The 26,343-nt window shown below is 43.0% G+C and overlaps 1 protein-coding gene across 1 annotated transcript; it reads right to left on the bottom strand.

Moving 5' to 3' along the window:
- Window positions 1-413: 413 nt before the first annotated feature.
- AGXT2 (alanine--glyoxylate aminotransferase 2) lies at window positions 414-26,343 on the bottom strand. Its single transcript, XM_072859602.1, is given in 14 exon segments — window positions 414-422; window positions 1,487-1,585; window positions 1,944-2,093; window positions 4,703-4,791; window positions 5,465-5,597; window positions 6,420-6,512; window positions 7,646-7,734; window positions 8,742-8,835; window positions 9,940-10,033; window positions 11,173-11,273; window positions 12,400-12,523; window positions 12,835-13,007; window positions 24,760-25,677; window positions 26,089-26,343. Coding segments are annotated over 14 exon segments (2,421 nt in total).

Genomic DNA, 26,343 nt, shown 5'->3' with positions numbered 1-26,343 from the left:
GTAAGTGAAATCTCACATCTTGGAGGAGAGGGTAAACCAGAAGTGTGAAAAATAATATATAGAACAGCAGAGCCGGGACTGAGGCTTCTGATAAATGCACTCTGAAGTGGGGCAATTTTGGACTTGACTGCATCCAACTCCCCACTTGTGGTTTAACCCCAGTTGGCAACTAAGCACCACTCCACTCTTGTGACAAAGCAACTGCCTCCAAAAGAGACCTGACTAGAGTAGATCATGTTTGCAGCTCTGTCATTCCAGACAGAGCTAGTATAAAACCTTACATGGATTTGTACTAAGAAAGAACAGAGACATAGGTGTATTTTCCTTTCTGGCAGCTTTGCCATAGGGAAAAGTAATATCTATTGAGAGTGGCAGTCTCCTGCATTGTGATTTGCTGTTATATTATAGGCTTTTTAAGGCTTCTAAGAGAATGTATTATGAAAGAATCATTAAATGCTAACTTTTAGTTAGGGTACTATAGCTTGACTGCATGTTGATCGGGAAGGGATATATGCACAGTTTAACTTGTCAAGAACTTAGTTCTTAAATCCAGAAGTTTGATCTATATTATATTATAATGTTTGCAAGAGTATTTAACTTCCATAAGAATCTTAAGCTTTCAGTTTAATTTTTTTCTATCATCATATCCCAGGATTTTATGCAGCAATAGTGGAATAATGGTCTTTCCCACCCACAGCACCCAACTGAAGCTAACACTCACAGATAAACAGCACTCTTGTGAAACAGAATCAGATTTTACTACTCTGAGCTGCAGCCTGTTACCCATGTTCTGATCTGTGACTTGTGGAAGAACCAATGAGGTGACAGATGCAGTATCCTGTTTCTTTTAGCCATCCTTCATCTATCTCATACAGAAGCTGCTTCCTCTATGTCAGAGGGCTTAACTGACCTGACCAGCTCTGAGGCAATTCTTTGCATGCTGTAAGAAGCTTGTGACACAGTGCCCTGGGTACAGGTGCATCTTCAATTGGTGTGGGTTGATGCCCTTTCACATGCAATTCTCACTTTTGTGCTGTGTTGCTGAACTTGCTATTAACAGCTTTTTAAAAATTTTTTTATTACCATCCAGGTAGAATGTTACCAGCTCTCCAAAATGAAAGAATGAGCAAAACCAAACTTGTTCTCTGCTGACAGGTCAGGTGATAACCTGAACAGTAGCAAAGACTTAGCAGACCTGAATATTGCTGATTTCTTCTAATTTACATACATTATAGTACATTGCTTTTCTAGGGGAAGTTATCCCTCTAAAGGAAAACTGCAAGCTTAGAGCTAGTTCAGCATACTGGAAGAGAAACAAATAGCTCCTGCCCTATTTGTAAACTAAGCAAACTTAAACAGAGATAGTTTCTAAGACTATACATTTTTTAGTTTATTTACTAAAATAAAGTTAATTTAGCTTAAGGGAAATGGGATGTAGTTCATGAGGACAGAAAATAAGCTTTATGTATAACCAGAAGTTCAGTACCTGACTGTAGAGTCCTCTTCTGCTGATCAGAACCCCTATGTCTTTACAGTCCTCCCAGATCTGATCAATTTCTTCAGCTGGAAGAGGGTAGCAACTGTACTAAGGAAAGTGAACATTAAACTTCACTTAGACATTCTAAATTAGTTCTATGAAAAAGATGTATATTCCAGTCTCTCCAATAAATCCCACCCCCATCTCTGGCTGAAAACATTAGCTGCATAATTTATCTGCTTTCTAAAGATGAATTTATGCAATTAAGGTACACAAGTCACTGTTTACTCAAAGCTTGTGAAATATTTGAAATGCTGGAATGTTCTGGCTCACTTTTAGCCAGAGCAATGTTTTCTCACTCCACTGGTTTTTAATAGAAAATCTTCCTATTATTTCAACTGAAATAAACATGTGATAAAACTTTCAATGGCACTGTAAATTGAAAGGAATAAAGTAAATAACTAACCTTATCTGTCACCATTTCTACTCTAATCATAAGTCCCTTGCCACAGACATCTCTGATAATCTCAAATTTATCCTGTAGTTTAACAAACTCTAGTAGCATATATATTCCCACATCCTCACTCTTTTTTTGTAGACCATCTTCTTCAATAGCCTGGTTAAAATGATGTACAATGACAGTGTTGCAGGAAAAGCTTCCAATACAGTCAGTTAATCCCCATTTAGCTTGATGACACATTATGTTTATCTTAATTCCTTCCAGACAATGTTCCTTCACTACTACAGTCCTTACATTTTTCTTCTCTTACAATCCTCTAATAGCATCAGAGTACAATTGAACATATTTTGATGTTGCTGTGGTGTTTTTCACATATTATTCCATAATGCTGTAATTCATGCTCACATATAGTCATAGTTGAAAAATACCTGACCAGCAGGATTATTTTCAAAATCTTACCAGAAATATTTTAATTCTTTCTCCAGTATCATGAGAAGAATATAATTTGACAAGGCATACCTATGTGTACTAAGCAGCCTTTTAGGAAACATCTTGAGTGTTTTAATTGGATTCATCAACATCATGCTTTTTAATCACAATTTTTTTTGGTCCTTACTCTGCTCCCTTTAATTAAAGTTCTGACATGCAGCCAGCTATCAGCACTGACATGCACAAACCATTTTCCAAACAATATTTGCATTAAGAAAACTCACATTAAAAAAAAAAAAAAAGAACCAAAAAATACAATTGCAGAAGTTAAAGCAGGTGCTTCTCCTTTTTGTTTTTTTTTTTTTCAACTCCATTTTATTCTTCCTGACTCTGAACAACCTCCTTAGACTTATTTTAGATCCTGGCTCCAAGTTATTTCAGAGCCAAAAAACCCCCAAAATATGGGTTCAGACTTTCTTATCACTAAACTGTCTTTTCAAAATGTTTTTTATTTATATGATCAACCATCTTATGAAATGGCTACCAAAAAAAAAAAAAAATCACTCAGTAAAGTAACACAAGCAGAAACAGAAAGCATCTGTTGTAATGAAATGAGATTCAAGGAAAAATATTCTGTGCGTGTGTGGTGGGTTGACCTTGACTAGCCACCAGGTGCCCACCAAGCCGCTCTATCACTCTCCCTCCTCAGCTGGACAGGGGAGAGAAAATATAATGAAAGACTCATGGGTCCAGATAAGGACAGGGAGATCACTCAGCAATTACCATCATGGGCAAAACAGACTCGACTCGGGGAAATTAATTTAATTTATTGCAAATCAAATCAGAGTAGGGTAATGAGAAAATAAAACCAAATCTTAAAACACCTTCCCCCCCAACCCCTCCCTTCTTCCCGGGCTCAACTTCACTCCTGAACTCTCTACCTCCTCCCCTCTCCCAAGCAGTGCATGGGGATGGGGAATGGGGGTTGCAGTCAGTTCATCACACGTTGTCTCTGCCATTCCTTCCTCCTCACACTATTCCCCTGCTCCAGCATGGGGTCCCACCCACAGGAGACAGTCCTCCACAAACTGCTCCAGCATGGGTCCTTTCCATGGGGTGTAGTCCTTCAGGAATGGACTGCTCCAGTGTGGGTCCCCCATGGGGTCACAAGTCCTGCCAGCAAACCTGCTCCAGCATGGGCTCCTCTCTCCATGGGTTCACAGGTCCTGCCAGGAGCCTGCTCCAGCATGAGCTCTCCGTGGGGTCACAGTCTTCTTCAGGGCACATTCACTTGCTCCAGCCTGGGGTCCTCCATGGACTGCAGGTGGATATCTGTTGCACTGTGGACCTCTATGGGCTGCAGGGGGACAACCTGCTTCACTGTGGTCTTCACCATGTGCTGCAGGGGAACCTCTGCTCCAGTGCCTGGAGCACCTCCTCCCCCTCCTTCTTCACTGATCTTGGGGTCTGCATAGTTGTTTCTCTCACATATTCTCACTCTTCTCTCCCGGCTGCTGTTGCTCAGCAGTTTTTTCCCCTTCTTAAATATGTTATCACAGAGGTGCTATCACCATCGCTGATTGGCTCAGCCTTGGCTAGTGGTGGGTCTGTCTTAGAGCCGGCTGGCACTGTCTCTGTTGGAGATGGGGAAGCTTCTGGCACCTTCTCACAGAAGCCACCCCTATAGCCCCCCTCCCCACACTACCAAACCCAATACAGCATGATCAAGACAAATTAAATAATGACCTACTGCCCACTGACTGATTTTCTGCTGGATAATAAGTGAAATATATTGCAGGTTTTTTCTATTGTCTTTTTTTGTGAGGGATTTTTTCAAAAAGGAATTCTGACCTTAAATATTGTCAAATATCTGGTCATTAAGGCTTTTTAGGCATAAGGTAAAAGCTGTGGAGTTAAAACAATTTTGTTAAGTATGTGTGCCAGAGAATAAATTTGGTTTAGCTGAGGATTTGCTTAGTCCTATGAAAGAGTCAGCTAAGGCTTTTTCAAAAAGTGCTTTCCTACATTTTTATTAACAAAGTAAAGAATATAAGGGAGACAAAGAAAGATGATTCTGATAGCATATTTACAGAGGACTTCTATTCTTGCTAAAGGGATGAAAATTTTGCAGTGGAACTAATCAGGAATTTATTTTTTCGTACACACAGGGCACATTGGCCATGTATGCATAATACATGCATATGTTTATGCATTTTATACAGTTATTTTAAAAAATGCCCACATATAACTTTATAGTAAGAATAAAATGTAAAAATTTTTCATCTTTTGCTGCTAGAAAGAGTTTGGAATATATAAATTCATAATGTTCTCCTTACATCAGGAACTGCAGCTCCAACTACGCAGGCTAAAGGGCTTCCTCCAAATGTATTAGAGTGAAGGTTTTGAGCCAAGGAACTTGCAGTCTCTAAAAGAAAAAGAACAACATTGATTACTCCCACAGTTGCCTTATGTTTGGTGACAGTACTTATCATCTGCTTTAACTTAAAAGTTAAGTTGCTGTGCTTCCACCCTGACTCTACTGGAAATAAAGCGATAGGAAGATTTTATTTTTTTCCTGCAAGTAGTCTGAGCAAATTATGACTATTTCCCAAAACTATACTGTTTAGCAGATGCTAAAGACAGACTTTTTTAAAAAAGTCACACTTCTAACATATGTAGTCTGTTGTCCCCTTAAACTGACATCTACACATTTTCTTCACTAGATTCAGTGAGTCATTTGCATGAATCAAGTAGTTGGCTAACATGCTGCCTTATATAGTTGCAGTGCATTGATTAGTAAAACTGTGAATTCAGTGAGGATTTCCAGGATCTATTACCAGCTCTACCAATGACTCACAAGGTCATCTCTGCTTCAGTTATACAACTAACCCCATTTAAATAAAGCTTTGCACTGGTATAGCACAGCACTTGGTAAAACAAGTGAGTAATGAAATTCATTTATCAAAAGATAGATTGAGACGAAGATTATTAATAAAGCTCAGCTGTTTCAACATGCATCTCTCCAGTAAGTAGTTATTGTATAGTATATTTTGTATTTGCTCTATATTTTAATCCTTCGCAGAACAGAACACTTATACCTTTTGTTGTAACAACAGCTGCCATTGGAAAGCCATTACCAATTCCTTTTGCCAAAGTAACAATGTCAGGGACTACATCATGTGTTTGAAATCCCCAGAAATGGCTGCCTGTCCATCCAAATCCTGTCTGTACCTTTCAAAAAGAAAAATCCATAAAAATCTCCATCACCTTCTCATGTTTTACAATATGGTTACTTTTTCTTGTCTTTCTATTGTTACTGATTTGCATTAAACTGCAACTACATCTGGAGTCAACTATCATAGTAGGATCCTTATTCAGATGGCTTTGCACAAAATACTGTTTATTGTAATTGAGTTTCTTTCGCATATGAAAGAGCTAACATCTCACCAAGTCTTAGGCATGGTGAAATGCACAAATAAGCTGCAGCTTCCATTTCAAAATGGAGAGGAAATGCAGTTGCTTATCACATTTCAAAATTGCAACCCCGTGATTGCCCATTTCTACTACTGCAATGCTTGAGGTATGTATCACAGTCACTTTGAAGCATTTGCTACTATTTCAAAATAGCCTTAGCTAAGCAAATTCTATTTATAAAATGTATTTGCAGAGGGACAGCAATCAACCCCCTTCTAGAGTTTATGTATGCCAACAATCCTCCTAAGAGGAAGTGTTATTGTGAGAAACCTCACATCACAGCTGGCATTTATTAGCTGCATATTTGTGTAAATTTACTGCTCCCAAAAGGTAAGGACTCAAGTCTGCTACTAACCTTACCTGTGTCTAAAATCAGAATACCACATAGCAGAATAAAGGCAGTAAAAACTGGGAGGCTCTTATGCTTGGAAAGATGCACTGTGTTAACCTTAAGCTATGAAATGTACAGCATTTCATTTAGATTATTTCCAGGCTTCCAGTTTGCCTTCACTTAGATTCTTTTAAGACTACTTTCAGAGGTACCCCAAACTCTAGAGCTCTTATGTCAAAAAACCTCACTTCATCTGAAATACAAACGCCCCCTCTTTCCCATACTAGCCACTAAGCTTCCTTTAAGAAACTTCTTGGGTACTGAAGAGCTCCATTAACACCCTGCCAAGAATAAAAAGACAATGTTTTCAGGAACAGGCAAGGAAACAGGGGTTTTACTGGGTGACTATCCTACTATAAGAAAAAATACCAGCAGCCCTCATGTAATAGCAAGACTGTTGTCTCAAGTTTCTGGCTTCAGCAGTGACGTTGCTTCAAAATGTTCCTGCTCAGGTTACTTATTCCCATCCCACAGGGCAGTTTGCCATTCTGTTAGTTGTGCTGGTACAAACATTTGTAAGTCCATACTGCAAACTGGATCACTGCAAGACAGAATTGATTAAAGAAACTGCCAAAACAAGTACCTTGAAAACCTACACACTGAGAAATCCAGAAACTGTGTTTGATGACAAAGTTTACCAGAGAATTCATGTCCCTTCTTTGGTTAATTTGTTTAAAACACTGTTTCCTCAATTTCTGTTCACCTTGCCAGTTTTCATTTGAATCTGAAATCCCACTCTACACCTGGACTGCAACGGCTTCTTAGACTAAAGTATGTATATAAAGGCTTAGAAGACAGCAAAGACAGAGAACAGCTCCAGTTTTCTCTGTGGTTACAGTTCTCTCTTTTTTTTTTTTTTTTTTTCCTTTCCTGTTCCTGGGATATAGTCTCTATTCTTCCTATTTAACCTATTTAAGAACCACATATACAGCAGTTCTGAAACTCAGGTGAAGCACTAAGAGAATGAATCCTTTAGCCACCACTTGCTGGAGAGCTGCTAAAAATATAGCAGAGAACATGTCTGGGAAGAAGTGGAAAAGGGATTGATTTAAAGTTTACAGAAATACCAAAGAGAAAAGCAATATGAAATTTGGAAGAAGGTATTGGAAACTAAATAATAGCATGTGCCATACTCACTATTTAAATGCAGAAAAAAAGTGTGTACATTTAATCATGATTTTCTGTTTAATTTAACTTCATGAGCAAAATTCTAGCTCCACTGAAATCAGTGACAAAAGCTGAAATTTTAAGACAGTGCATTCATTCTTTCAAATATTCAAGGTGTTTAAGGCATAAAAAATTTTAAAAAAATAAATCAGCAGAAGTCTATGTTTAGGATGTAGCTAAAGAATATCAGATTTGAGTGTTTCACGCTATTTGTGCTATCACAATTGAGAAATGGCAAACTACCTACTTGAATTGGTTCAGCGATAAATCCAGCTATTGTCTTTGGCGCGGAAGTATTCAGAGTATCTTTGAACTGTTCAATGTACTGGTTGACACCTGTAGGTGTCAGGTGATACACCACACAGGTTGTACACCTGTTTACAGGAGAAATAGTTTAAAGAGAATTTGCTTAAAATGACAAAAAACTAGCTTCAAAACATGAAATTACACATCTAAGCAACAAGTATTATCTGACTGCATGGTAAATATCACCTCTCAAATACACAATAAAAGGCTAAACACTAAAGGAGGGAGTCCCTTATTTTCTCTTAAACCATTTATACTCTAAGGAACGCCAGTTCCAAAACAGCAAGGCAAAACTGCCAGACAATAAGATGTTACACGTTATACAGGTTGGCAAGCTGTAGGTTAGAGAAAGTGTTTGTGAATCACCTACATCAGAAAGAATAAGCAGACACTTTCTCAGGGGTTAATAAACATCACCATAAGACATAAGGAATTGTTAGGTTAGCGCAGGTATGAGGATTCTGGAGAATATAGCTGCATATCAGTCTATATGTGAATTAAAATACTAAAGAATGTCTGTTGAAACAGGGGGAGGAATACTGTAATTGTTGTTAACAGGAGAGCAGTAGAGGAGCTTTCACATTGTGCTGCATATGGAATGTTTTGCCTCACATAAGACTTTTTTCCTATCACTGGCTTCAGGTTGTCCTTACTATTCATATTATTCCAAAACAAAAGCTGGAGAGCTGTCAAAACTTCAGAAACAGCAGAAAACACCAATCAACATTTCTTTTCTTCCAGATGTGCTAAACTGAGTTCCACGACTTCCAGAGTTGATCACAACAAATGCTGGAAACAAAGGCTGGGATTTTCAGAAGAAATCTGAGAATATTAAGTGTCACCTGCCCCAAATTTTTCTCAGTGGGAAGCAGGTGCCCGAGGTTCTCTGCAATATGTTCTTTGGTTGCCCTTGCAAATCCTAACCAGAGGTCTATCTTTCTTGAGGAGGTAAATAAAACCTGAGTATGCATTTTTACTTCCAGACTCCCTAGTATTCTCTAATCTTAAAAAAAAAAAAATTTTTGTCATTGACCAACCTTCAGAACAGCTGCATTTTCAAACACTTTGCACTGAAGAATCTCTACAATGGCTGCCTCCCCAAGGACCACGAAAAACATCTGGCAACATTGTCTGTCAAGCATAAGAGAAATAGCTACAGATTTGGTGACACCTTTCTAAGAGATGTTTTGATCATACCTAGGGATGACTCCAATGAAGAAAACTAAAAAAAGTCTATTAGAGTCAAAGGGCATAACTAGTTCAAGCAACTTGTCTGAAGAACACTTGTGGTCTGAAGAACCACCAAACTTCCCCCTCAAGGAATGGTAGAACAGAGATGGAAGTTTTGGAAACAAGTTTAGACTATTCCAGCAATAGTCACTCAATTGATGATTTCCTTTGTTTTGTTCTTTAAGTTAGTCAGCAGTTTTGGTTATCTAAGATTAATAGCAACATTTTTAGAGTTGCCAGTAGTACTTCAATAATCTGAAGTATGATAAAATCTGCAAAATACAGGGAGGCAGGCAGATCTAGTAGAGTAATTACAGGCTGGAAATTGGGAACTCCTGTCTTCTAATCCTGACTGCTGATGAAACACCACATGATTTCAGGCAACTCATCTAGTGAGACAGGTTGGGAGTCTGCTGTAAAGGAGCCTTCCTAGAACCAGTGCTGTGGCTGAGCTATCACCAGTACAGATCAGAGTAGCCAATGTCAGCTTCTAGCAGACAAAGTCATTCCCATCTGCTCAAGGGCAGAGAGATGATAACTTATTGCCATTCATCCCCAATGGATCGCCTTAACAGATATGTCTCCTGTCTCGCTGAGATGAGGGACACAAGTTTTTTTCATTCCAGGGGAGGATCTACTTCAGACCAGGTGAAAGCAGCTTTGCACAGATTTGCCAAAACAAACTTGAGAAAAGGGGTTCTGAGAATTATTATTTTTGCACCTTACATAGACTTCCATGCAAGCACCAAGCATGACTAAAACACTGTAAATCATGACCACTTGTGTTATGGTTGTCCTGACTCCAAATTAGCAGAAGTAACTATATACAGAGAGGGAAAGGGGACTCTGGCTCTTGTTGTGCTTACACAGCAGGACGGCTACATTGCAATTTAGTTAGTAACCATAAAGCACTTTGAGGATAGAAAATGTACTAATAGTTGAAATATTCAAATAAACTGTTAGTTACCCAGATTATTTAAAAAAATAATAATAAAAAAATCTCACTGTTGAACAGCCAAAGCCATTGGCAACACCATTCTTATAAAGACCAATAGATGTCAATCCCAGCGTGTAAGGGCTGCCTCCATGGTATGCTCCTCTGTGCAAACACACAAAGCACAAGGACATCACTCATTTCCAAAAAGAGACTGTAGCAATATTAGTTCTATTGAGAAGGCATGCTTCTGAGCTACAAATTATTGGGAAAAATGTGCATTGTTACACTCAAAGCAAGAAGATTCCTACTGCCATTTTTTGCTCTGGTTTTGGAAGATCCATGACTACCCATCTGTATTGGTCTCCTGAAATTTCAAATGTTAAAATTGTGAGGTGATGTTTGCAAGGAGAAGAGAACAATGATTGGAATCGACAGCAATTCAGACAGGTTTTGTGCAAGCGCTTCACAAAGTTCTACTGTAGCACCTGAGCCCTACAGAGCAAACATCTTTGAATCTTGGGAACTGTTGCTCTCTCCAACAGATGCTGTCAATCATTAAACTACATGGTGGTTTGCTGCTAGTTTTATATGTAAATCAAAAGTTCATTAATGAGAATATACAAGCTAGGTGGATATTCTGTTCAGCAGAACATTGGGTAACGGAAAAATACAGCTCTTCATAACAAGGCCTTTTATTCTAATATTTGAGGCCGTCTTGGATGTGCAAAGAGAACTGCTTACACTGGTGCTTACATAGCACTCACCCCTGCACCACCTCTGTCATTAAACCAGAAGAGCTGTTTGTGTACCTGTGCAATGAACTATGGTTCAGGGATCTGGCAGAAAAATAAGGCAGCAAAACAAACAAAACAAAAAAAATATTTCTGCCAGGTTAGCTTTCAGCCAGAGCAGTTCCCTGCTGTGGTTCACTGCACCGCTATTCCAGAAGTACCTTTGTACCCCCACAAAGGGGAGCACTGCAGGGGTGGAATGAAGGAAGAAAGTAGCAATTGCTGAAGCTTGCTCTGGCCCTGAACAATGGTCCACTGAAGCACACCCTGAACACAGAAACTAAATCGTTTTCTAAATAACAAAAGCAGAAATTGTGTTTTGTATACAACCTAGTCCTAATACACTGTATCAAATCTTCGACTCCCGTTTTACTGCTCTTTGTCAAATAAAATAATTTTATAGCGTTCTCCTCAGCAGATTTGGGGTTAAAGAGTTCTCTATTATTTCTTGCTTTAGGCACATAGAGACTGATCACACATATACAATGAGTTTTGAAAAGATCGTATCACCATTATCTGAAAGAGACAATGTCGAAGTTACAAGTATATAGCCTTGCCATGAACATAGACAAATCATTGGCTTCTGACCCACTGTTGGTTAGATAAACCACCTACGAGAGAATGCTTAGGATCAGTACAGCGCACAACCACCACCTTCTTGTTTGGCATCAGACCATGTCACTTAGTAACATTATGAGCAATAACCTACCACTGCCACAAGGTAACTTCACTGCAATAAACTTAGTGTTGCCCATACACTACAGATGAGAACTAAGATCAAGCTGATCTACTCTGGGAGAGTACAGAAAATATTTAAGAATTGGGGTCTTCAGGTTTTCCATCTCACATCTAAGATGGAACAGTGATTCGAAGAAAAATGAAAGTGTCTGGGTCAAACTGAACATGACTGACTGAATAGAAATAACCTTCACACAGGTAAAAATGGCTGTACAACATCCCTGCATGTTAGTTACAAGGAGCAATACACACAGACACAACCGTGGAACAGAAGACGTAAGCAGAGTTTGCTTTTTGGGAGCCAACAAGAATTAAGGGGATATCCTTAATACAAGTTCTGAGATTTGAAAACAGCTCAAATTCTACTGTTACTGCTTTTAAAGTTAAATTTCAGAAGTGACTGAGATTCTCCACTGCTTAAACTATGCAGATGCTTTACATTTTTTTTTAACACTCTTTCCATTTTTAAAATTGTGATAGCTTCACACTCTTCTGCTAACCCAATTTCACTTTATGACCAGTTTCTTTTACCTGAAAACAAACACAGTATTTTTCTTACTGTTTCCAGGGATATGAAGCATGACAATTATGTGGTTTTACTTAAATGTCAGTAAACCTCACTACACAAAGTACTGTCAAATACTTTTCACTGTTAATGTTCATGAGATCAAGCAAATTAAGGCTGGCTACATATAAGAATAGTTAACATCATCTTAGTTCTTTCAGTAATGTTTAAGCCAACAATTCTCCTTTGCAGTGACAACTGGAGGGAGAGATCCAAACAGAACAGTAGCTTGGGATACTATGCTTATCTACATCTGGGTCTAAAGAAAAGGCCTTAAGGGTCATAATCTCTTTATCTGACAGTCTGTAGCCCCCATACAGGTTTTCTCTCCACAGATATTGTGACTTATTTATTTAATAAATATTTTTATATTAAATATTTTTATAAACAGACACCCCCTTCACCCACCCCTGCTCCTGTCAGAAGCGAAGTACCTTAAGTGGATCTGGAAGAAGTGAAGTTAGCTTCTCAGCATACTCCTGTATTGATGGGTGCATGCAGATATTAGTGGTATACCACAGGCGAGCAAGCTCTTTCTGAGTAGCCATAGTTACCTTTCTGCATGTAGCACAAGACGAGACAAAGGGATTCAGTTCTACACACATGTGCACACATACATGCACACACCTACCTCTGTTATTAATTCTGAAAATGCAGACACTGCTTCATTTGCCAGATGGATGAACAAATAGACAAAATTAATGAATTCTCCAAAACGTAGTGGAAATTGACCTTAATATAAGTCATACATGACAATTCAGTGAATTGTATTCTGGTTTTAGGCTCACAGTGCCACAGATTAACAAAGAACAAAACCAACATTAGTATCTCTTCCTGTATTTTATAGTATAAATCAAACAGTAACAAACTTATGGGTGACAGTGACAATCCCAGCAAAGAGGTCAAGGTATCTTTGTCCTTCACAATCAAACAACCACTGCATATGTCCTTGATGCAGCAACGATGGCTTCTTGTAATACATTCACAGTGAAGGAGAAATATTTTGTTCATGAGTCTTCTGCATACGTTCATACTGATAGGACTGGAAGAAGGGGCAGGCAAGTCAACAGGACTACAAAGGCGTAGCGACGTTGTGCAGGGAGAAAATTAGAAGGGCCAAAGCCGAGCTAGAGCTCAATCTGGCTACTGCCGTAAAAGACAACAAAAAATACTTCTTCAAATACATTAGCAGCAAAAGGAGAGCTAAGGAGAATCTCCAGCCCCTAGTAGACAGGGGAGGGAACACAGTGACCAAGGATGAGGAAAAGGCTGAGGTACTTAATGCCGCCTTTGCCTCAGTCTTTAATAGCAGGGCCAATTGTTCTCTGGGTACCCAGCCCCCCGAGTCGGAAGACAGGGACGGGGACCAGAATGGAGCCCCCATAATCCAGGGGGAAATGGTTAGTGACCTGCTACACTACTTAGACATTCACAAGTCTATGGGGCCTGATGAGATCCACCCAGGAGTACTGAAGGAACTGGCAGAAGTGCTCACCAAGCCCCTTTCCATCATTTACCAGCAGTCCTGGCTAACTGGGGAGGTCCCAGTGGACTGGAGGCTTGCCAATGTGACACCCATCTTCAAGAAGGGCTGAAAGGAGGACCTGGGGAACTACAGGCCTGTCAGTCTGACCTCGTTGCCGGGGAAGGTTATGGAGCAGATCATCCTGAGTGCCATCACACGGCATGTAGAGGATAACCAAGGGATCAAGCCCAGCCAGCATGGGTTTAGGAAGGACAGGTCCTGCTTGACCAACCTGATCTCCTTCTACAACAAGGTGACCCGCCTACTGGATGAGGGGAAGGCTGTGGATGTTGTCTATCTAGACTTCAGTAAAGCCTTTGACACGGTTTCCCACAGCATTCTCCTGGAGAAACTGGCTGCTCATGGCTTGGAGAGGCATACTCTTCGCTGGATAAAAAAACTGGCTGGATGGCCAGGCCCAAAGAGTTGTGGTGAATGGAGTTAAATCCAGTTGGCAGCCGGTCACAAGCGGTGTTCCCCAGGGCTCTGCGTTGGGGCCAGTCCTGATTAATATCTTTATCAATGATCTGGATGAGGAGATCGAGTGCACCCTCAGTAAGTTTGCAGATGACACCAAGTTGGGCGGGAGTGTTGATCTGCTTGAGGGTAGGAAGGCTCTACAGAGGGACCTGGACAGGCTGGATTGATGGGCCGAGGCCAATTGTATGAGGTTCAACAAGGCTAAGTGCAAGGTCCTGCACTTGGGCCACAACAACCCCATGCAACGCTACAGGCTTGGGGAAGAGTGGCTGGAAAGCTGCCTGGCAGAAAAGGACCTGGGGGTGTTGGTTGACAGCCGCCTGAATATGAGCCAGCAGTGTGCCCAGGTGGCCAAGAAAGCCAATGGCATCCTGGCTTGTATCAAAAATAGTGTGGCCAGCAGGACTAGGGAAGTGATCGTGCCCCTGTACTCGGCACTAGTGAGGCCGCACCTCGACTACTGTGTTCAGCTTTGGGCCCTTCACTACAAGAGAGACATATTTGGAAAAAGGATGTTGTCACCCTGGCAATTCTAAGGAGATACAAATCACTGCAATGTGCTGGGGCGTGGCCCATGCCTACCGAGCCCTGTTCAACACTATTCAGAACCCTCAAGGATCTGGTGACAAAACGATAGGCACTGTGGGTACTCTGGCCCCCACTGCGACAGGCACTGCAGCTGCTCCAGCCCCGCCTGCAACAGGCACTGCGGCTACTGCGGTCCCCCCTGCGACAGGCACGGCGGCTATTCTGGACAACTCTGTGGCAGGCACTGCAGTCACTCCAGCCCCACTGCGACGGATAATGTGGTTCAACCAGTGAACCAACCCACGTCACTATCAGTTGCCCCTATTCACAAGAAGATTCACTTTCCTGGAAGCGAAAGACAGCTCGTTTAAAAAGGGAAGATGAAAGAGCAGGGCCATCACAAGGAGAGGAAGAGGAAGAAGTTGTGGATGAGAGAGAAACTACCCGATCCCTATCCCTGAGTGAGCTGCGAGATGTGCGAAAAGATTTCAGACGTCGTCCAGGCGAGCACGTTGTCACCCGGCTGCTGCTCCGATGCTGGGATAACGGGGCCAGTAGCCTGGAATTAGAGGGTAAGGAAGCCAAACAGCTGGGATCCCTTTCTAGGGAAGGGGGCATTGACAAAGCGATTGGAAAAGGGGCACCAGCCTGCAGCCTCTGGAGGCAACTCCTGTCAGCTATGAAGGAAAGATATCCCTTCAAGGAAGATGTATATCACCCTGGGAAATGGACCATCATGGAGAGAGGTATCCAGTACCTGAGGGAATTAGCTGCGCTGGAGGTGATTTATGGTGACCTGGACGATGTGCGGTCACCCAAAGATCCAGATGAGGTCCAGTGAACACAACCCGTGTGGCAGAAGTTGGTACGGAATGCACCATCGTCATGTGCCAACTCATTGGCAATACTGACCTGAAAAGACAGAGAAGGTCCAACAGTGGATGAAGCGGCTAGCCAGCTCTGGGAATATGAAGAAAGTATCTCTTCCTCCCTTGTCTCGGCTGTGGAGAAACTGTCCCGGAAGGTCCAACGATTCAAAGAGGATATGTCCTACTCCCCCCCTGTATGGACCAGTGTCTCAGCTATTAGGAGTCAGCATTCTTCTGCTCAAGAGAGAGGATATAGAGAGTACACACCATGGGGCACCCTATGGTTTTACCTGCGTGACCACGGAGAGGACATGAGGAAGTGGGATGGAAAACCTCCCTTGACCCTAGAGGCACGGGTACGTGAGTTGCAAGGAAACACAATCACACAAGGGGGTTCTTCCAGGAAAATTGCTGCTCTGGTTTCCAGTGGACAGTTCCCCAGACAGAGTAAAAGGGCTGATCTTACTCCTGATTTTAATGAAGGAGCTCCTGACTCGTATATACAAGAAATGGGTAATGAATATTATGACCAGGATTAGGGGGGCCCTGCCTCCAGCCAGGTGGAAGAAAGGGACAACCGGGTTTACTGGACTGTGTGGATTTGATGGCCTCGCACATCAGACCCACAGGAGTATAAGGCTCTAGTAGACACCGGTGCACAGTGTACCCTAATGCCACCAAGCTATATAGGAGCAGAACCCATCTGTATTTCTGGAGTGACAGGGGGATCCCAACAGCTAACTGTCTTGGAGGCCGAAGTGAGCCTACCTGGGAATGAATGGCAAAAGCACCCCATTGTGACTGGCCCAGAGGCTCCGTGCATCCTTGGCATAGACTACCTCAGGAGAGGGTATTTCAAGGACCCTAGAGGGTACTGGTTGCCTTTTGGTATAGCTGCCTTGGAGACGGAGGAAATTAAACATCTGTCTACCTTTCCTGGTCTCGCAGAAGACCCTTCTGTTGTGAGGTTGCTGAGGGTAGAAGAACAACAGGTGCCAATTGCTACCACAACAGTGCGCCAGCGGCAATATCGCACCAACCGAGACTCCCTGATTCCCATCCATAAGCTGATTCGTCAACTGGAGAGTCAAGGAGTGATCAGTAAGAGTCGTTCACCTTTTAACAGTCCCATATCGCCAGTGCAAAAGTCTAATGGAGAGTGGAGGCTGACAGTTGACTATCGTGGCCTGAATGAAGTCACGCCACTGCTTAGTGCTGCTGTGCTGGACATGCTGGAACTTCAATACAAACTGGAGTCAAAAGCAGCCAAATGGCATGCTACAATTGATATCGCTGATGTATTTTTCTCCGTCCCTTTGGCAGCAGAGTGCAGGCCACAGTTTGCTTTCACTTGGAGGGGCGTTCAGTACACCTGGAATTGATTGCCCCAGGGATGGAAACACAGCCCTACCATTTGCCATGGACTGATCCAGACGTCACTGGAACAGGGTGAAGCTTCAGAACTTCTGCAATACATTGATGACATCATTGTGTGGGGCAACACAGCAGAAGTTTCTGAGAAATGGAAGAAAATAATCCAAATCCTCCTGAAAGTCAGTTTTGCCGTAAAACATAACCATTACGCGTGACGGAGCCCTGCTTTCCTGGAGATGGCTGAACACCTGCCTGCCATGGGAAGTAGTGAATGAATTCCTTGCTTTGCTTTGCTTGCGTGTGTGGCTTTTGCTTTACCTATTAAACTGTCTTTATCTCAACCCTCGAGTTTTCTTACTTTTGCTCTTCCGATTCTCTCCCCCATCCCACCAGGGGGGAGTGAGCAAGCGGCTGCGTGGTGCTTAGTTGCCAGCTGGGGCTAAACCACGACAGAAGGTCAAGGGATCTGCACAGGAGATCCAGTTTTTAGGAATAAAATGGCAAGATGGATGTCGTCAGATCCCAATGGAGGTGATCAACAAAATAACAGCCATGTCTCCACCAACTAGCAAAAAGGAAACACAAGCTTTCTTAGGCCTTGTGGGTTTTTGGAGAATGCATATTCCAAATTACAGTCTGATTGTAAGCCCTCTCTATCAAGTGACCCGGAAGAAGAACGGTTTCAAACTCAGAATGAGGATGTCTCCTAACGTAATGTCCAGCTGTCTCAAAGTAAATGCCAACCGGTAATTCATCAGACTCTTCAAGAGTTTTGATGCAAATATTCAGCATTGTACATAGAGTCATAGAATCATAGAATCATAGAATTGTTTAGGTTGGAAAAGACCTTTAAGATCATGAAGTCCAACCATTAACCTAGCACTGCCAAGACCACCACTAAACCATGTCCCTAAGCACCACATCTACACGTCTTTTAAATACCTCCAGGGATGGTGGCTGAACCACCTCCACGGGCAGCCTGTTCCAATGCTTGACAACCCTTTCAGTGAAGTAAAATTTCCTAATATCCAATCTAAACCTCCCCTGGTGCAACTTGAGGCCATTTCCTCTTGTCCTATGGCTTGTTATTTGGGAGAAGAGACCGACCCCCACCTCGCTACAACCTCCTTTCAGGTAGTTGTAGAGAGCGATAAGGTCTCCCCTCAGCCTCCTTTTCTCCAGGCTAAACAACCCCAGGTCCCTCAGCCGCTCCTCATAAGACTTGTTCTCTAGACCCTTCACCAGCTTCGTTGCTCTTCTCTGGATGTGCTCCAGCACCTCAATGTCCTTCTTGTAGTGAGGGGCCCAAAACTGAACACAGTATTCGAGGTGCGGCCTCACCAGTGCCGAGTACAGGGGGGCAATCACTTCCCTAGTCCTGCTGGCCACACTATTTCTGACACAAGCCAGGATGCCATTGGCCTTCTTGGCCACCTGGGCACACTGCTGGCTCATATTCAGCCAGCTGTCGACCAACGCCCCCAGGTCCTTTTCTGCCAGGCAGCTTTCCAGCCACTCTTCCCCAAGCCTGTAGCGTTGCATGGGGTTGCTGTGACCCAAGTGCAGGCCCAGCACTTAGTCTTGTTGAACCTCATACAGTTGGCCTTGGCCCATTGATCCAGCCTGTCCAGATCCCTCTGTAGAGCCTTCCTACCCTCAAGCAGATCAACACTCCCGCACAACTTGGTGTCATCTGCAAACTTACTGAGGGTGCACTCGATCCCCTCGTCCAGATCATTGATAAAGATATTAATCAGGACTGGCCCCAACGCAGAGCCCTGGGGAACACCGCTTGTGACCGGCCGCCAACTGGATTTAACTCCATTCACCACAACTCTTTGGGCCTGGCCATCCAGCCAGTTTTTTTATCCAGCGAAGAGTATGCCTCTCCAAGCCATGAGCAGCCAGTTTCTCCAGGAGAATGCTGTGGGAAATGGTGTCAAAGGCTTTACTAAAGTCTTGGCAGACAACATCCACAGCCTTTCCCTCATCCACTAAGTGGGTCACCTTGTCGTAGAAGGAGATCAGGTTGGTCAAGCCGGACCTGCCTTTCATGAACCCATGCTGACTGGGCCTGATCACCTGGTTGTCCTGTATGTGCTGTGTGATGGCAACTCAAGATGATCTGCTCCATAACCTTCCCCGGCAACGAGGTCAGACTGACAGGCCTGTAGTTCCCCGGATCCTCCTTCCGGCCCTTCTTGTAGGTGGGCATCACATTTGCTAACCTCCAGTCCACTGGGACCTCCCCGGTTAGCCATCTGATTTCTGTTCAGATCAACAGTTCTCCTGGCTGTTTCAAAAAGGGGATTTACATCCCCAGAGCTTCCCACTTCCCCAGGAGCATAGTAAATATATTTTAACAGATGCTGCGGTCTAGTAACATGCTGCTGCTACATGCACATAGGAAAAAAACATCAGACAATCGATTTAAGTCATGTTGAATGGAACTTTATTTAATTGATTATTGGGGTGATGGTGACCCGTCTCTCATTGTCACTGTTTCTTTTCTTTCAAAGCTGTTTTTCTGTTTTTAAGCATTGTCCTTTTTTTTTGAATCCTGTGGTCCTAAACAGGAACAAAAACAGTTCACACAATAATTCTGTCTTCTACTTAATCAGCCAGGATTATGTTTTCAAAAAGTGCTATAAAATCCACGTCAACATAAGGATAAGGGAACACACACAGCACAATCCCTGTCATGGTATTACAAGTAGCTGTAAGCACGCTGAGATGTAAATATAGTCCTTATATATTGTATCTTTATACACACACACATATATATGTATGTATATGTGTGTGTGTGTGTATATATATGTATATATGAGGACCTTTGACATACTTCTGGGGTAAAGAAAAAGGCAGGGTTTCAGCTGACAGCAATTACAGGGAGTTCTGAGATCACATGGGGTATGGCCATGACAAAATGGTGACTCTCATGGACAAAGGGAGAACTTCCTGTGCCTGAGGGATCTGATACACTTCTGGGCTAAGCGGGTAATATGACTGGAAAAGGGGGAGAGGCTTCCGGGGACAATAGTCATCAGACTTTTGAGGGGCAGGACTTCAAGCAGAAGTCAGGCGGAATGGGGCCTGCATCATCTTGTATCAAAGTTCTTTAATTGATACTAATGACATTTCCCTCGGTGGTAGCTTTTCTTCAGCCTCTCCCCATCTTTCTGAATCACAATAGAGAGCCATGTTGCTACCACTCAAACAAGGAATGAAGCAAGGTATTTGACATAAAATAATCTGGGAAACAGTATATGATAATCATTAGAGAGAGGATTTACATATGAGTACTATTTTAATGTATATTAGTAATTATTACAGGCAGTTTGGGTTAATTTGGCATTACTTATGGTAAGCAGATATATGATGATTAGGGTATAGTGATGATACAAGACACATGAGGTTGGGCTTTTCCTGGAGAGAAAATTAGAAGAAATATCTTGAATGCCAAGTAGCCAACAAACATTTTTTATCTTCCTTATATTAAGAGAAAATGGTATGATCATACCCAATTACCTCATATAGACAAAGACACTTTATGTTATTACTCAAAACAATAAAGGGGCCACATGAGGATCCTACCTTCAGATGCCCAGACCTTGTCATTGAACCTGGTAGTTTAGTAGTTTAGTTAAACCTGGTAGTTTAGTTAAAACTTCCATCTTAATAGGTAATTTCTCTATTAATATTTTAAAAACTAATCTTTACTCTTAACTTAAAGTATGTACCTTTTATTTTTTGTATTTTTAGATATTTTTTCTATTTTTATTCTGTATGCACACAATCATCATTACCTACCTTTCATATCACCATAGCACATGACTTGGCCCTATCACAACTGAAGTGTATTGTTCTTTTTTGTCTATTTGCATCATTATTAAGTAAAATTAATTAATCAAAACCACTTCCATTAAGAAAAAACCATGGGTTATTGTCATAAGAGACTCTCTTCTGAGGGGAACAGAAGGCTCAATATGCAGACCAGACCCACTTCTTAGGGAAGTCTGCTGCCTCCCTGGGGCCTGGGTTAAAGATGTGAAGAGAAAACTTCCTACCCTGGTACGGCCCTCAGATTATTATCCATTATTGATTTTTCAGGTAGGCAGCAATGAAGCTGCAATAAGAAGTCCAACGGTGATTAAGAGAGACTTCAGGGCCTTGGGATGACTGGTTAAGGGATCAGGAGCACAAGTAGTGTTCTCCTCTATCCTTCCAGTTGCAGGGAATGATGTCGGAAGAAACAGGAAGACCCAGCTGATCAATATCTGGCTCCGTGACTGGTGTCACTGGCAGAATTTTGGGGGTTTTGATCATGGGTAGGTCTACACAACACCAGGCCTGCTAGTGGCAGATGGGGTACACCTGTGTCAAAGGGGGAAAAGGATCTTTGCGCAGGAGTTAGCAGGGCTCATTGAAAGAGCTTTAAACTAGGTTTGAAGGGGGAAAGGGATAAAACCAGGCTGGCTAGAGATAAGCCTGGGGGTGGCACGCCAATGTTTGAGGGATGGCGTGCTAGTGAGGTCTTTCAGCCTGCTCCATGACATGCTGAGCACACTGGAGCACATTTGAAATGTCTTTATACTAATGTGTGCAGCATAAGGAATAAACAAGAGGAGCTAGAAGCTTTGGCCCAGTCCTGGAGCTACAACATCATTGGCATAAGCGAAACCTGGTGGGATGAGTCCTGCGACTGGGGTGCCGTGACAGACAGTTATAAACTCTTCAGGAGGGATAGGCAGGGCAGGCGAGGCAGGGGGGTGGCGCTGTATGTAAGGGAGGGGTTGGATTGTATGGCGCTTGCAGTTGGCGATGACACGGTTGAGAGCCTCTGGGTAAGGATGAAGGGGAAAGCAAATGAAGCGGATGCTGTTGTGGGAGTCTACTATCGACCACCCAGCCAGGATGACGACACCGATGAATTATTCTACAAGGAATTAAGGGATATCTCTAGATCAGCTGCCCTTGTCCTTATGGGTGATTTTAACTTCCCAGACATCAACTGGGAATATCATATAGCGGACACAAACAGGTCCAGGAAATTCCTGAAGCACACTGAAGATAACTTCTTGGTGCAGGTACTAAGGGAGCTGACAAGGGAAAGGTGCCCTCCTAGATTTGTTGCTTGTAAACAGAGAGGGACTCATGGGCAAAGCGGTGATTGGTGGCTGTCTTGGTCACAGTGACCACAAAGTAGTTGAGTTTCAAATCGTTGGTGATGGGAGAAAAACTGCCAGCAAAACTTCGACCCTGTATATGGGGAGAGCAGACTTCGGGCTGCTGAAGGAGCTAGTTAGTAAGGTCCCCTGGGAATCTGCTTTTGAAGGTACTGGGGTCCAGGAATGCTGGTCACTTTTTAAGAGCCATCTCTTAAGAGCGCAGGAGCAGGCAATTCCAAAGTGTTGGAAGTCAAGCAAGGGGGGCAGAAGGCCGGCTTGGCTGAGCAGGGATCTTCTTCTAGAACTTAGGCGGAAAAGGAAAGTGTATGGACATTGGAAGCAAGGACAGGTGACACGGGAGGACTACAGGGATGCTGTTTGCCACTGTAGGGAGAAAATTCATGCGGCCAAAGCTCGATTAGAGTTCAATCTGGCCAGCACTGTGAAGGACAACAAAAAGGGCTTTTTAAAATATGTTAACAGCAAAAGGAGGATCAGAGATAACATTGGTCTGTTACTTGATGAGGTTGGTCACCTCACAAATAGGGACGTAGACAAAGTGGGGACGTTTAATGCCTTCTTCACCTCTGTCTTCAACACCGATGATGGGCCCTGGGACCCCCGGAGCCCTGTGTTGGAAGACCGTGACTGCGGGGATGATAAACTCCCAGCCAACCCTGAACTTGTTCAAGACTTGCTGCTCCAGCTGGATGCACATAAGTCTATGGGACCTGATGGCATTCATCCCAGGGTACTGAAATCCCTGGCCGATGTTATCACAGGACCTCTCTCCATTATTTTTCAATAGTCTTGGGAGTCTGGAGAGGTCCCAGTCGACTGGAAGCTGGCAAATGTTTTCCCAATTTTCAAGAAGGGGAAGAAGGAAGACCCTGGTAATTACGGGCCTGTCATTCTCACTTCAGTGCCTGGTAAAATTATGGAGAAGGTTATTCTGGGAGTTATTGAGAAACACTTGAGTGACAATGCAGTCATAGAACATTTAGTCTGCCTCTTCATCCTGGTTGGGTGGTTTATAACAGACTCCCACCATGATATCTGCCTTGTTGGCCTTTCCCCTGATTCTGACCCATAAACACTCAACCCTATCGTCACCATGCTTCTGGCATCTTCTCACAGAAGCCACCCCTGTAGCTCCCCCGCTACCAAAACCTTGCCACACAAACCCAATACATTCCACCCCTTGCCTCTGTGAATCACATATTTAAGAATTATTATTAAAATAGACATTCATCACACAAACTACATTCTTCACAAACTTCACTTGCATCAACAAAAAGAATTCCCCACACCAAAATCAAAATAACATCATCACAACACTGACAAAGGTGGACAATTTACACACAATCCACCCCTCGTCCCTTCGCCACAATTACAACAACAGAAATTCCCCACAATCATTCCACTCTTCACTCTCTAGCTATGTTCAGTCCATGTTTTGCCTGTTACCACTCCCAGTTACTATCCTTATCTCTGTCCTGGTTTTGGCTGGGATAGAGTTAATTTTCTTCCTAGTAGCTGGTATAGTGCTGTGTTTTGAATTTTAGTATGAGAATAATATTGATAACATGCTGATGTTTTAGTTGTTGCTAAGCGGTGTTTACACTAGTCAAGGACTTTTCAGCTTCCCATGCTCTGCCAGGTGCACAAGAAATGGGAGGGGACACAGCCAGGATAGTTGATCCAAACTGACCAAAGGGCTATTCCATACCATATGATGTCATGCTCAGTATATAAACTGGGGGGGGAGTTGGCCAGGGGGTTGCGATCGCTGCTCGGGGACTGGCTGGGCGTCGGTCGGCGGGTGGTGAGTGGTTGTATCTTTTTTTTTTTTTTTTCTTTTTCCCTCCCTTGGGTTTTGTTCCTCTCTCTCTCTTGTTGTTTTCCTTCTCATTACAATTCATTATTATTATTACTATTATTTTGTTCCAATTATTAAACTGTTCTTATCTCAACCCACGAGTTTCCTTACTTTTGCTCTTCCGATTCTCTCCCCCATCCCACCGGGGGGGAGTGAGCGAGCAGCTGCGTGGTGCTTAGCTGCCGGCTGGGGCTAAACCACGACATATCGCTAATGCATTTTTCTCAGTCCCTTTGGCAGCAGAGTGCAGGCCACAGTTTGCTTTCACTTGGAGGGGCGTTCAGTACACTTGGAATCGATTGCCCCAGGGGTGGAAACACAGCCCTACCATTTGCCATGGACTGATCCAGACGGCACTGGAACAGGGTGAAGCTCCAGATCATCTGCAATATATTGATGACATTATCATGTGGGGCAATACAGCAGAAGAAGTTCTTGAGAAAGGGAAGAAAATAGTCCAAATCCTCCTGAAAGCTGCTTTTGCCATGAAACAAAGGAAGGTGAAGGGACCTGCACAGGAGATCCAGTTTTTAGGAATAAAATGGCAAGATGGACGTCGTCAGATCCCAATGGATGTGATCAACAAAATAACAGCCATGTCTCCACCAACTAGCAAAAAGGAAACACAAGCTTTATTAGGTGTTGTGGGTTTTTGGAGGATGCATATGTTAAAGGAGTAGCCGCTGCCCGAGCATTCACACACCATGCAGGGAGTCGCACACACACCACCCGAGACTTTAACTGCTAGGACCTGAGTCCCTTCACAGCGGGCAGCTCCATTGAGCTGACGGGTGCCCCTTTTCGACTCCTCACTCACACACACACTCACTCTCGGGCGCTTCCTCTCACCTCTGGCTCAACCCTAGGTTTCCCAAAGCAGAGTCTCCAATAAGACGTACACCAGACAAATTTATTGGTACAGCGAATTTATTGTATCCCTTTCCTAGATGAGCTGCGTGTGTCAGCGCTACCAGTTCTGCTCCTTGTGCGCTCAGCCTTGCTGGGAGTGGTTCAGCTTCCATCACTTGCCCTTGGCTGACCATGGCGTACCCAGTCCGTCGTTGTCCGTGCAAGTAGTAGGATGAGCCGTCTACAAATAGAGATAAATCTGGATTCTGCAAAGGAACATCAGTTAAATCTGTTCGTGGTTTGCTAGAAGTAAGCATTACTCGTTCGCACTGATGATGTTCCTCCCCTTCATCAGGCAACGGTAACAACATTGCAGGATTCAGGGTATTGCATCTTTGCAGAATATCATTATCTGCCATTAGTAGAATTAGTTCATACCTATGTGCCCGTTGCGGTGACAATGCTTGGGTCGCATATTGCTTCAATAGTATTTCTACTTCATGTGGGACATAAACTGTCACTGGATGTCCTAAGATAAGCGGGCGACTCTTCTCCAATATAGCCGCTGCTGCTGCTACCAATTTAATACAAGCTGGTGCCCCTGACGCCACTGGATCAAGCTGAATTGAGTAATAGGCATCTGGCCTGTGATGTGGACCCAGTTTCTGCGTTATTACTCTACTGGCTATCCCTTTTCCCTCATGTACATGAAAATTAAAGGGTTTTGTGTAGTCTGGGAGTCCAAGAGCAGGAGTTGATGCCAAAGCTCCTTTTATCGTTTTAAAAGCTTGCTCCCTTTCCGGACCCCATGCAATAGGTTCTACCTCCTCATTTCTTGTTGCTTCTGTCAGTGATCTTGTTAATTCTCCTAACCCAGGAATCCATGGTCGACAAAATCTCACAGCTCCAAGGAACCCTTGCAACTGTTTCTTTGTGACCAGACGCGGAAGCTTTATTATAGCTTCTATTCTTTCTGGGTCTATTACCCACTGCCCTTCCCTTAGGATAAACCCCAAATATTTAACTTCCTTCTGACACAGCTGAAGTTTGGACAGGGATGCACAATGACCTTTCTCCGCTAAGGCAGTACATAGATGTATAGTGTCTTTTATACAGGCATCCTCATCTTTACTCGCTATTAGCAAATCATCTACATATTGTACAAGGGCTGATTTGCCCGGTAATTTTATGTCTCTCAAATAATTTCTCAGTATTCATGAAAAAATTGTAGGAGACCCTGCAAACCCTTGTGGGAGACATGTCCAGGTTAATTATTGTCCTTTCCATGTAAAGGCAAACAAAAGTTGGCTGTCCCCATCTAAAGGGATGCTAAAGAAGGCAGCCATTAGATCAATCACAGTAAAATATCTTGCCCAATGCAGTATTTGTAAAAGTATGGTAGAGGGATCGGGCACTACTGGATGAGGAGTCACTACATGCTGATTAACTACCCATAGATCTTGCACAAAACGGTATTCCGGGTCCCCATCTTCATCTAATCTATTCTTTTTTACAGGGAGTATAGGAGCGTTATAGGGTGACACACACACCTTCAAAATTCCTTGGGCTAAATACCGGTCTATTTGCTTTTGAATGCTCTTCTCAGCTTCTTGGGGAATCGGGTACTGTTTCATAGCTGGAGGGGGGTGTCCTCCCTTTGTTTTTATGTTTACAGGTTGAGTTGAAACTAGTAATCCCACATCCAT

This window comes from Ciconia boyciana, chromosome 4 (genome assembly GCF_034638445.1).
Source record: "Ciconia boyciana chromosome 4, ASM3463844v1, whole genome shotgun sequence".
Lineage (NCBI taxonomy): Eukaryota > Metazoa > Chordata > Aves > Ciconiiformes > Ciconiidae > Ciconia > Ciconia boyciana.
This window is presented reverse-complemented; position numbering and strand designations above follow the sequence as displayed.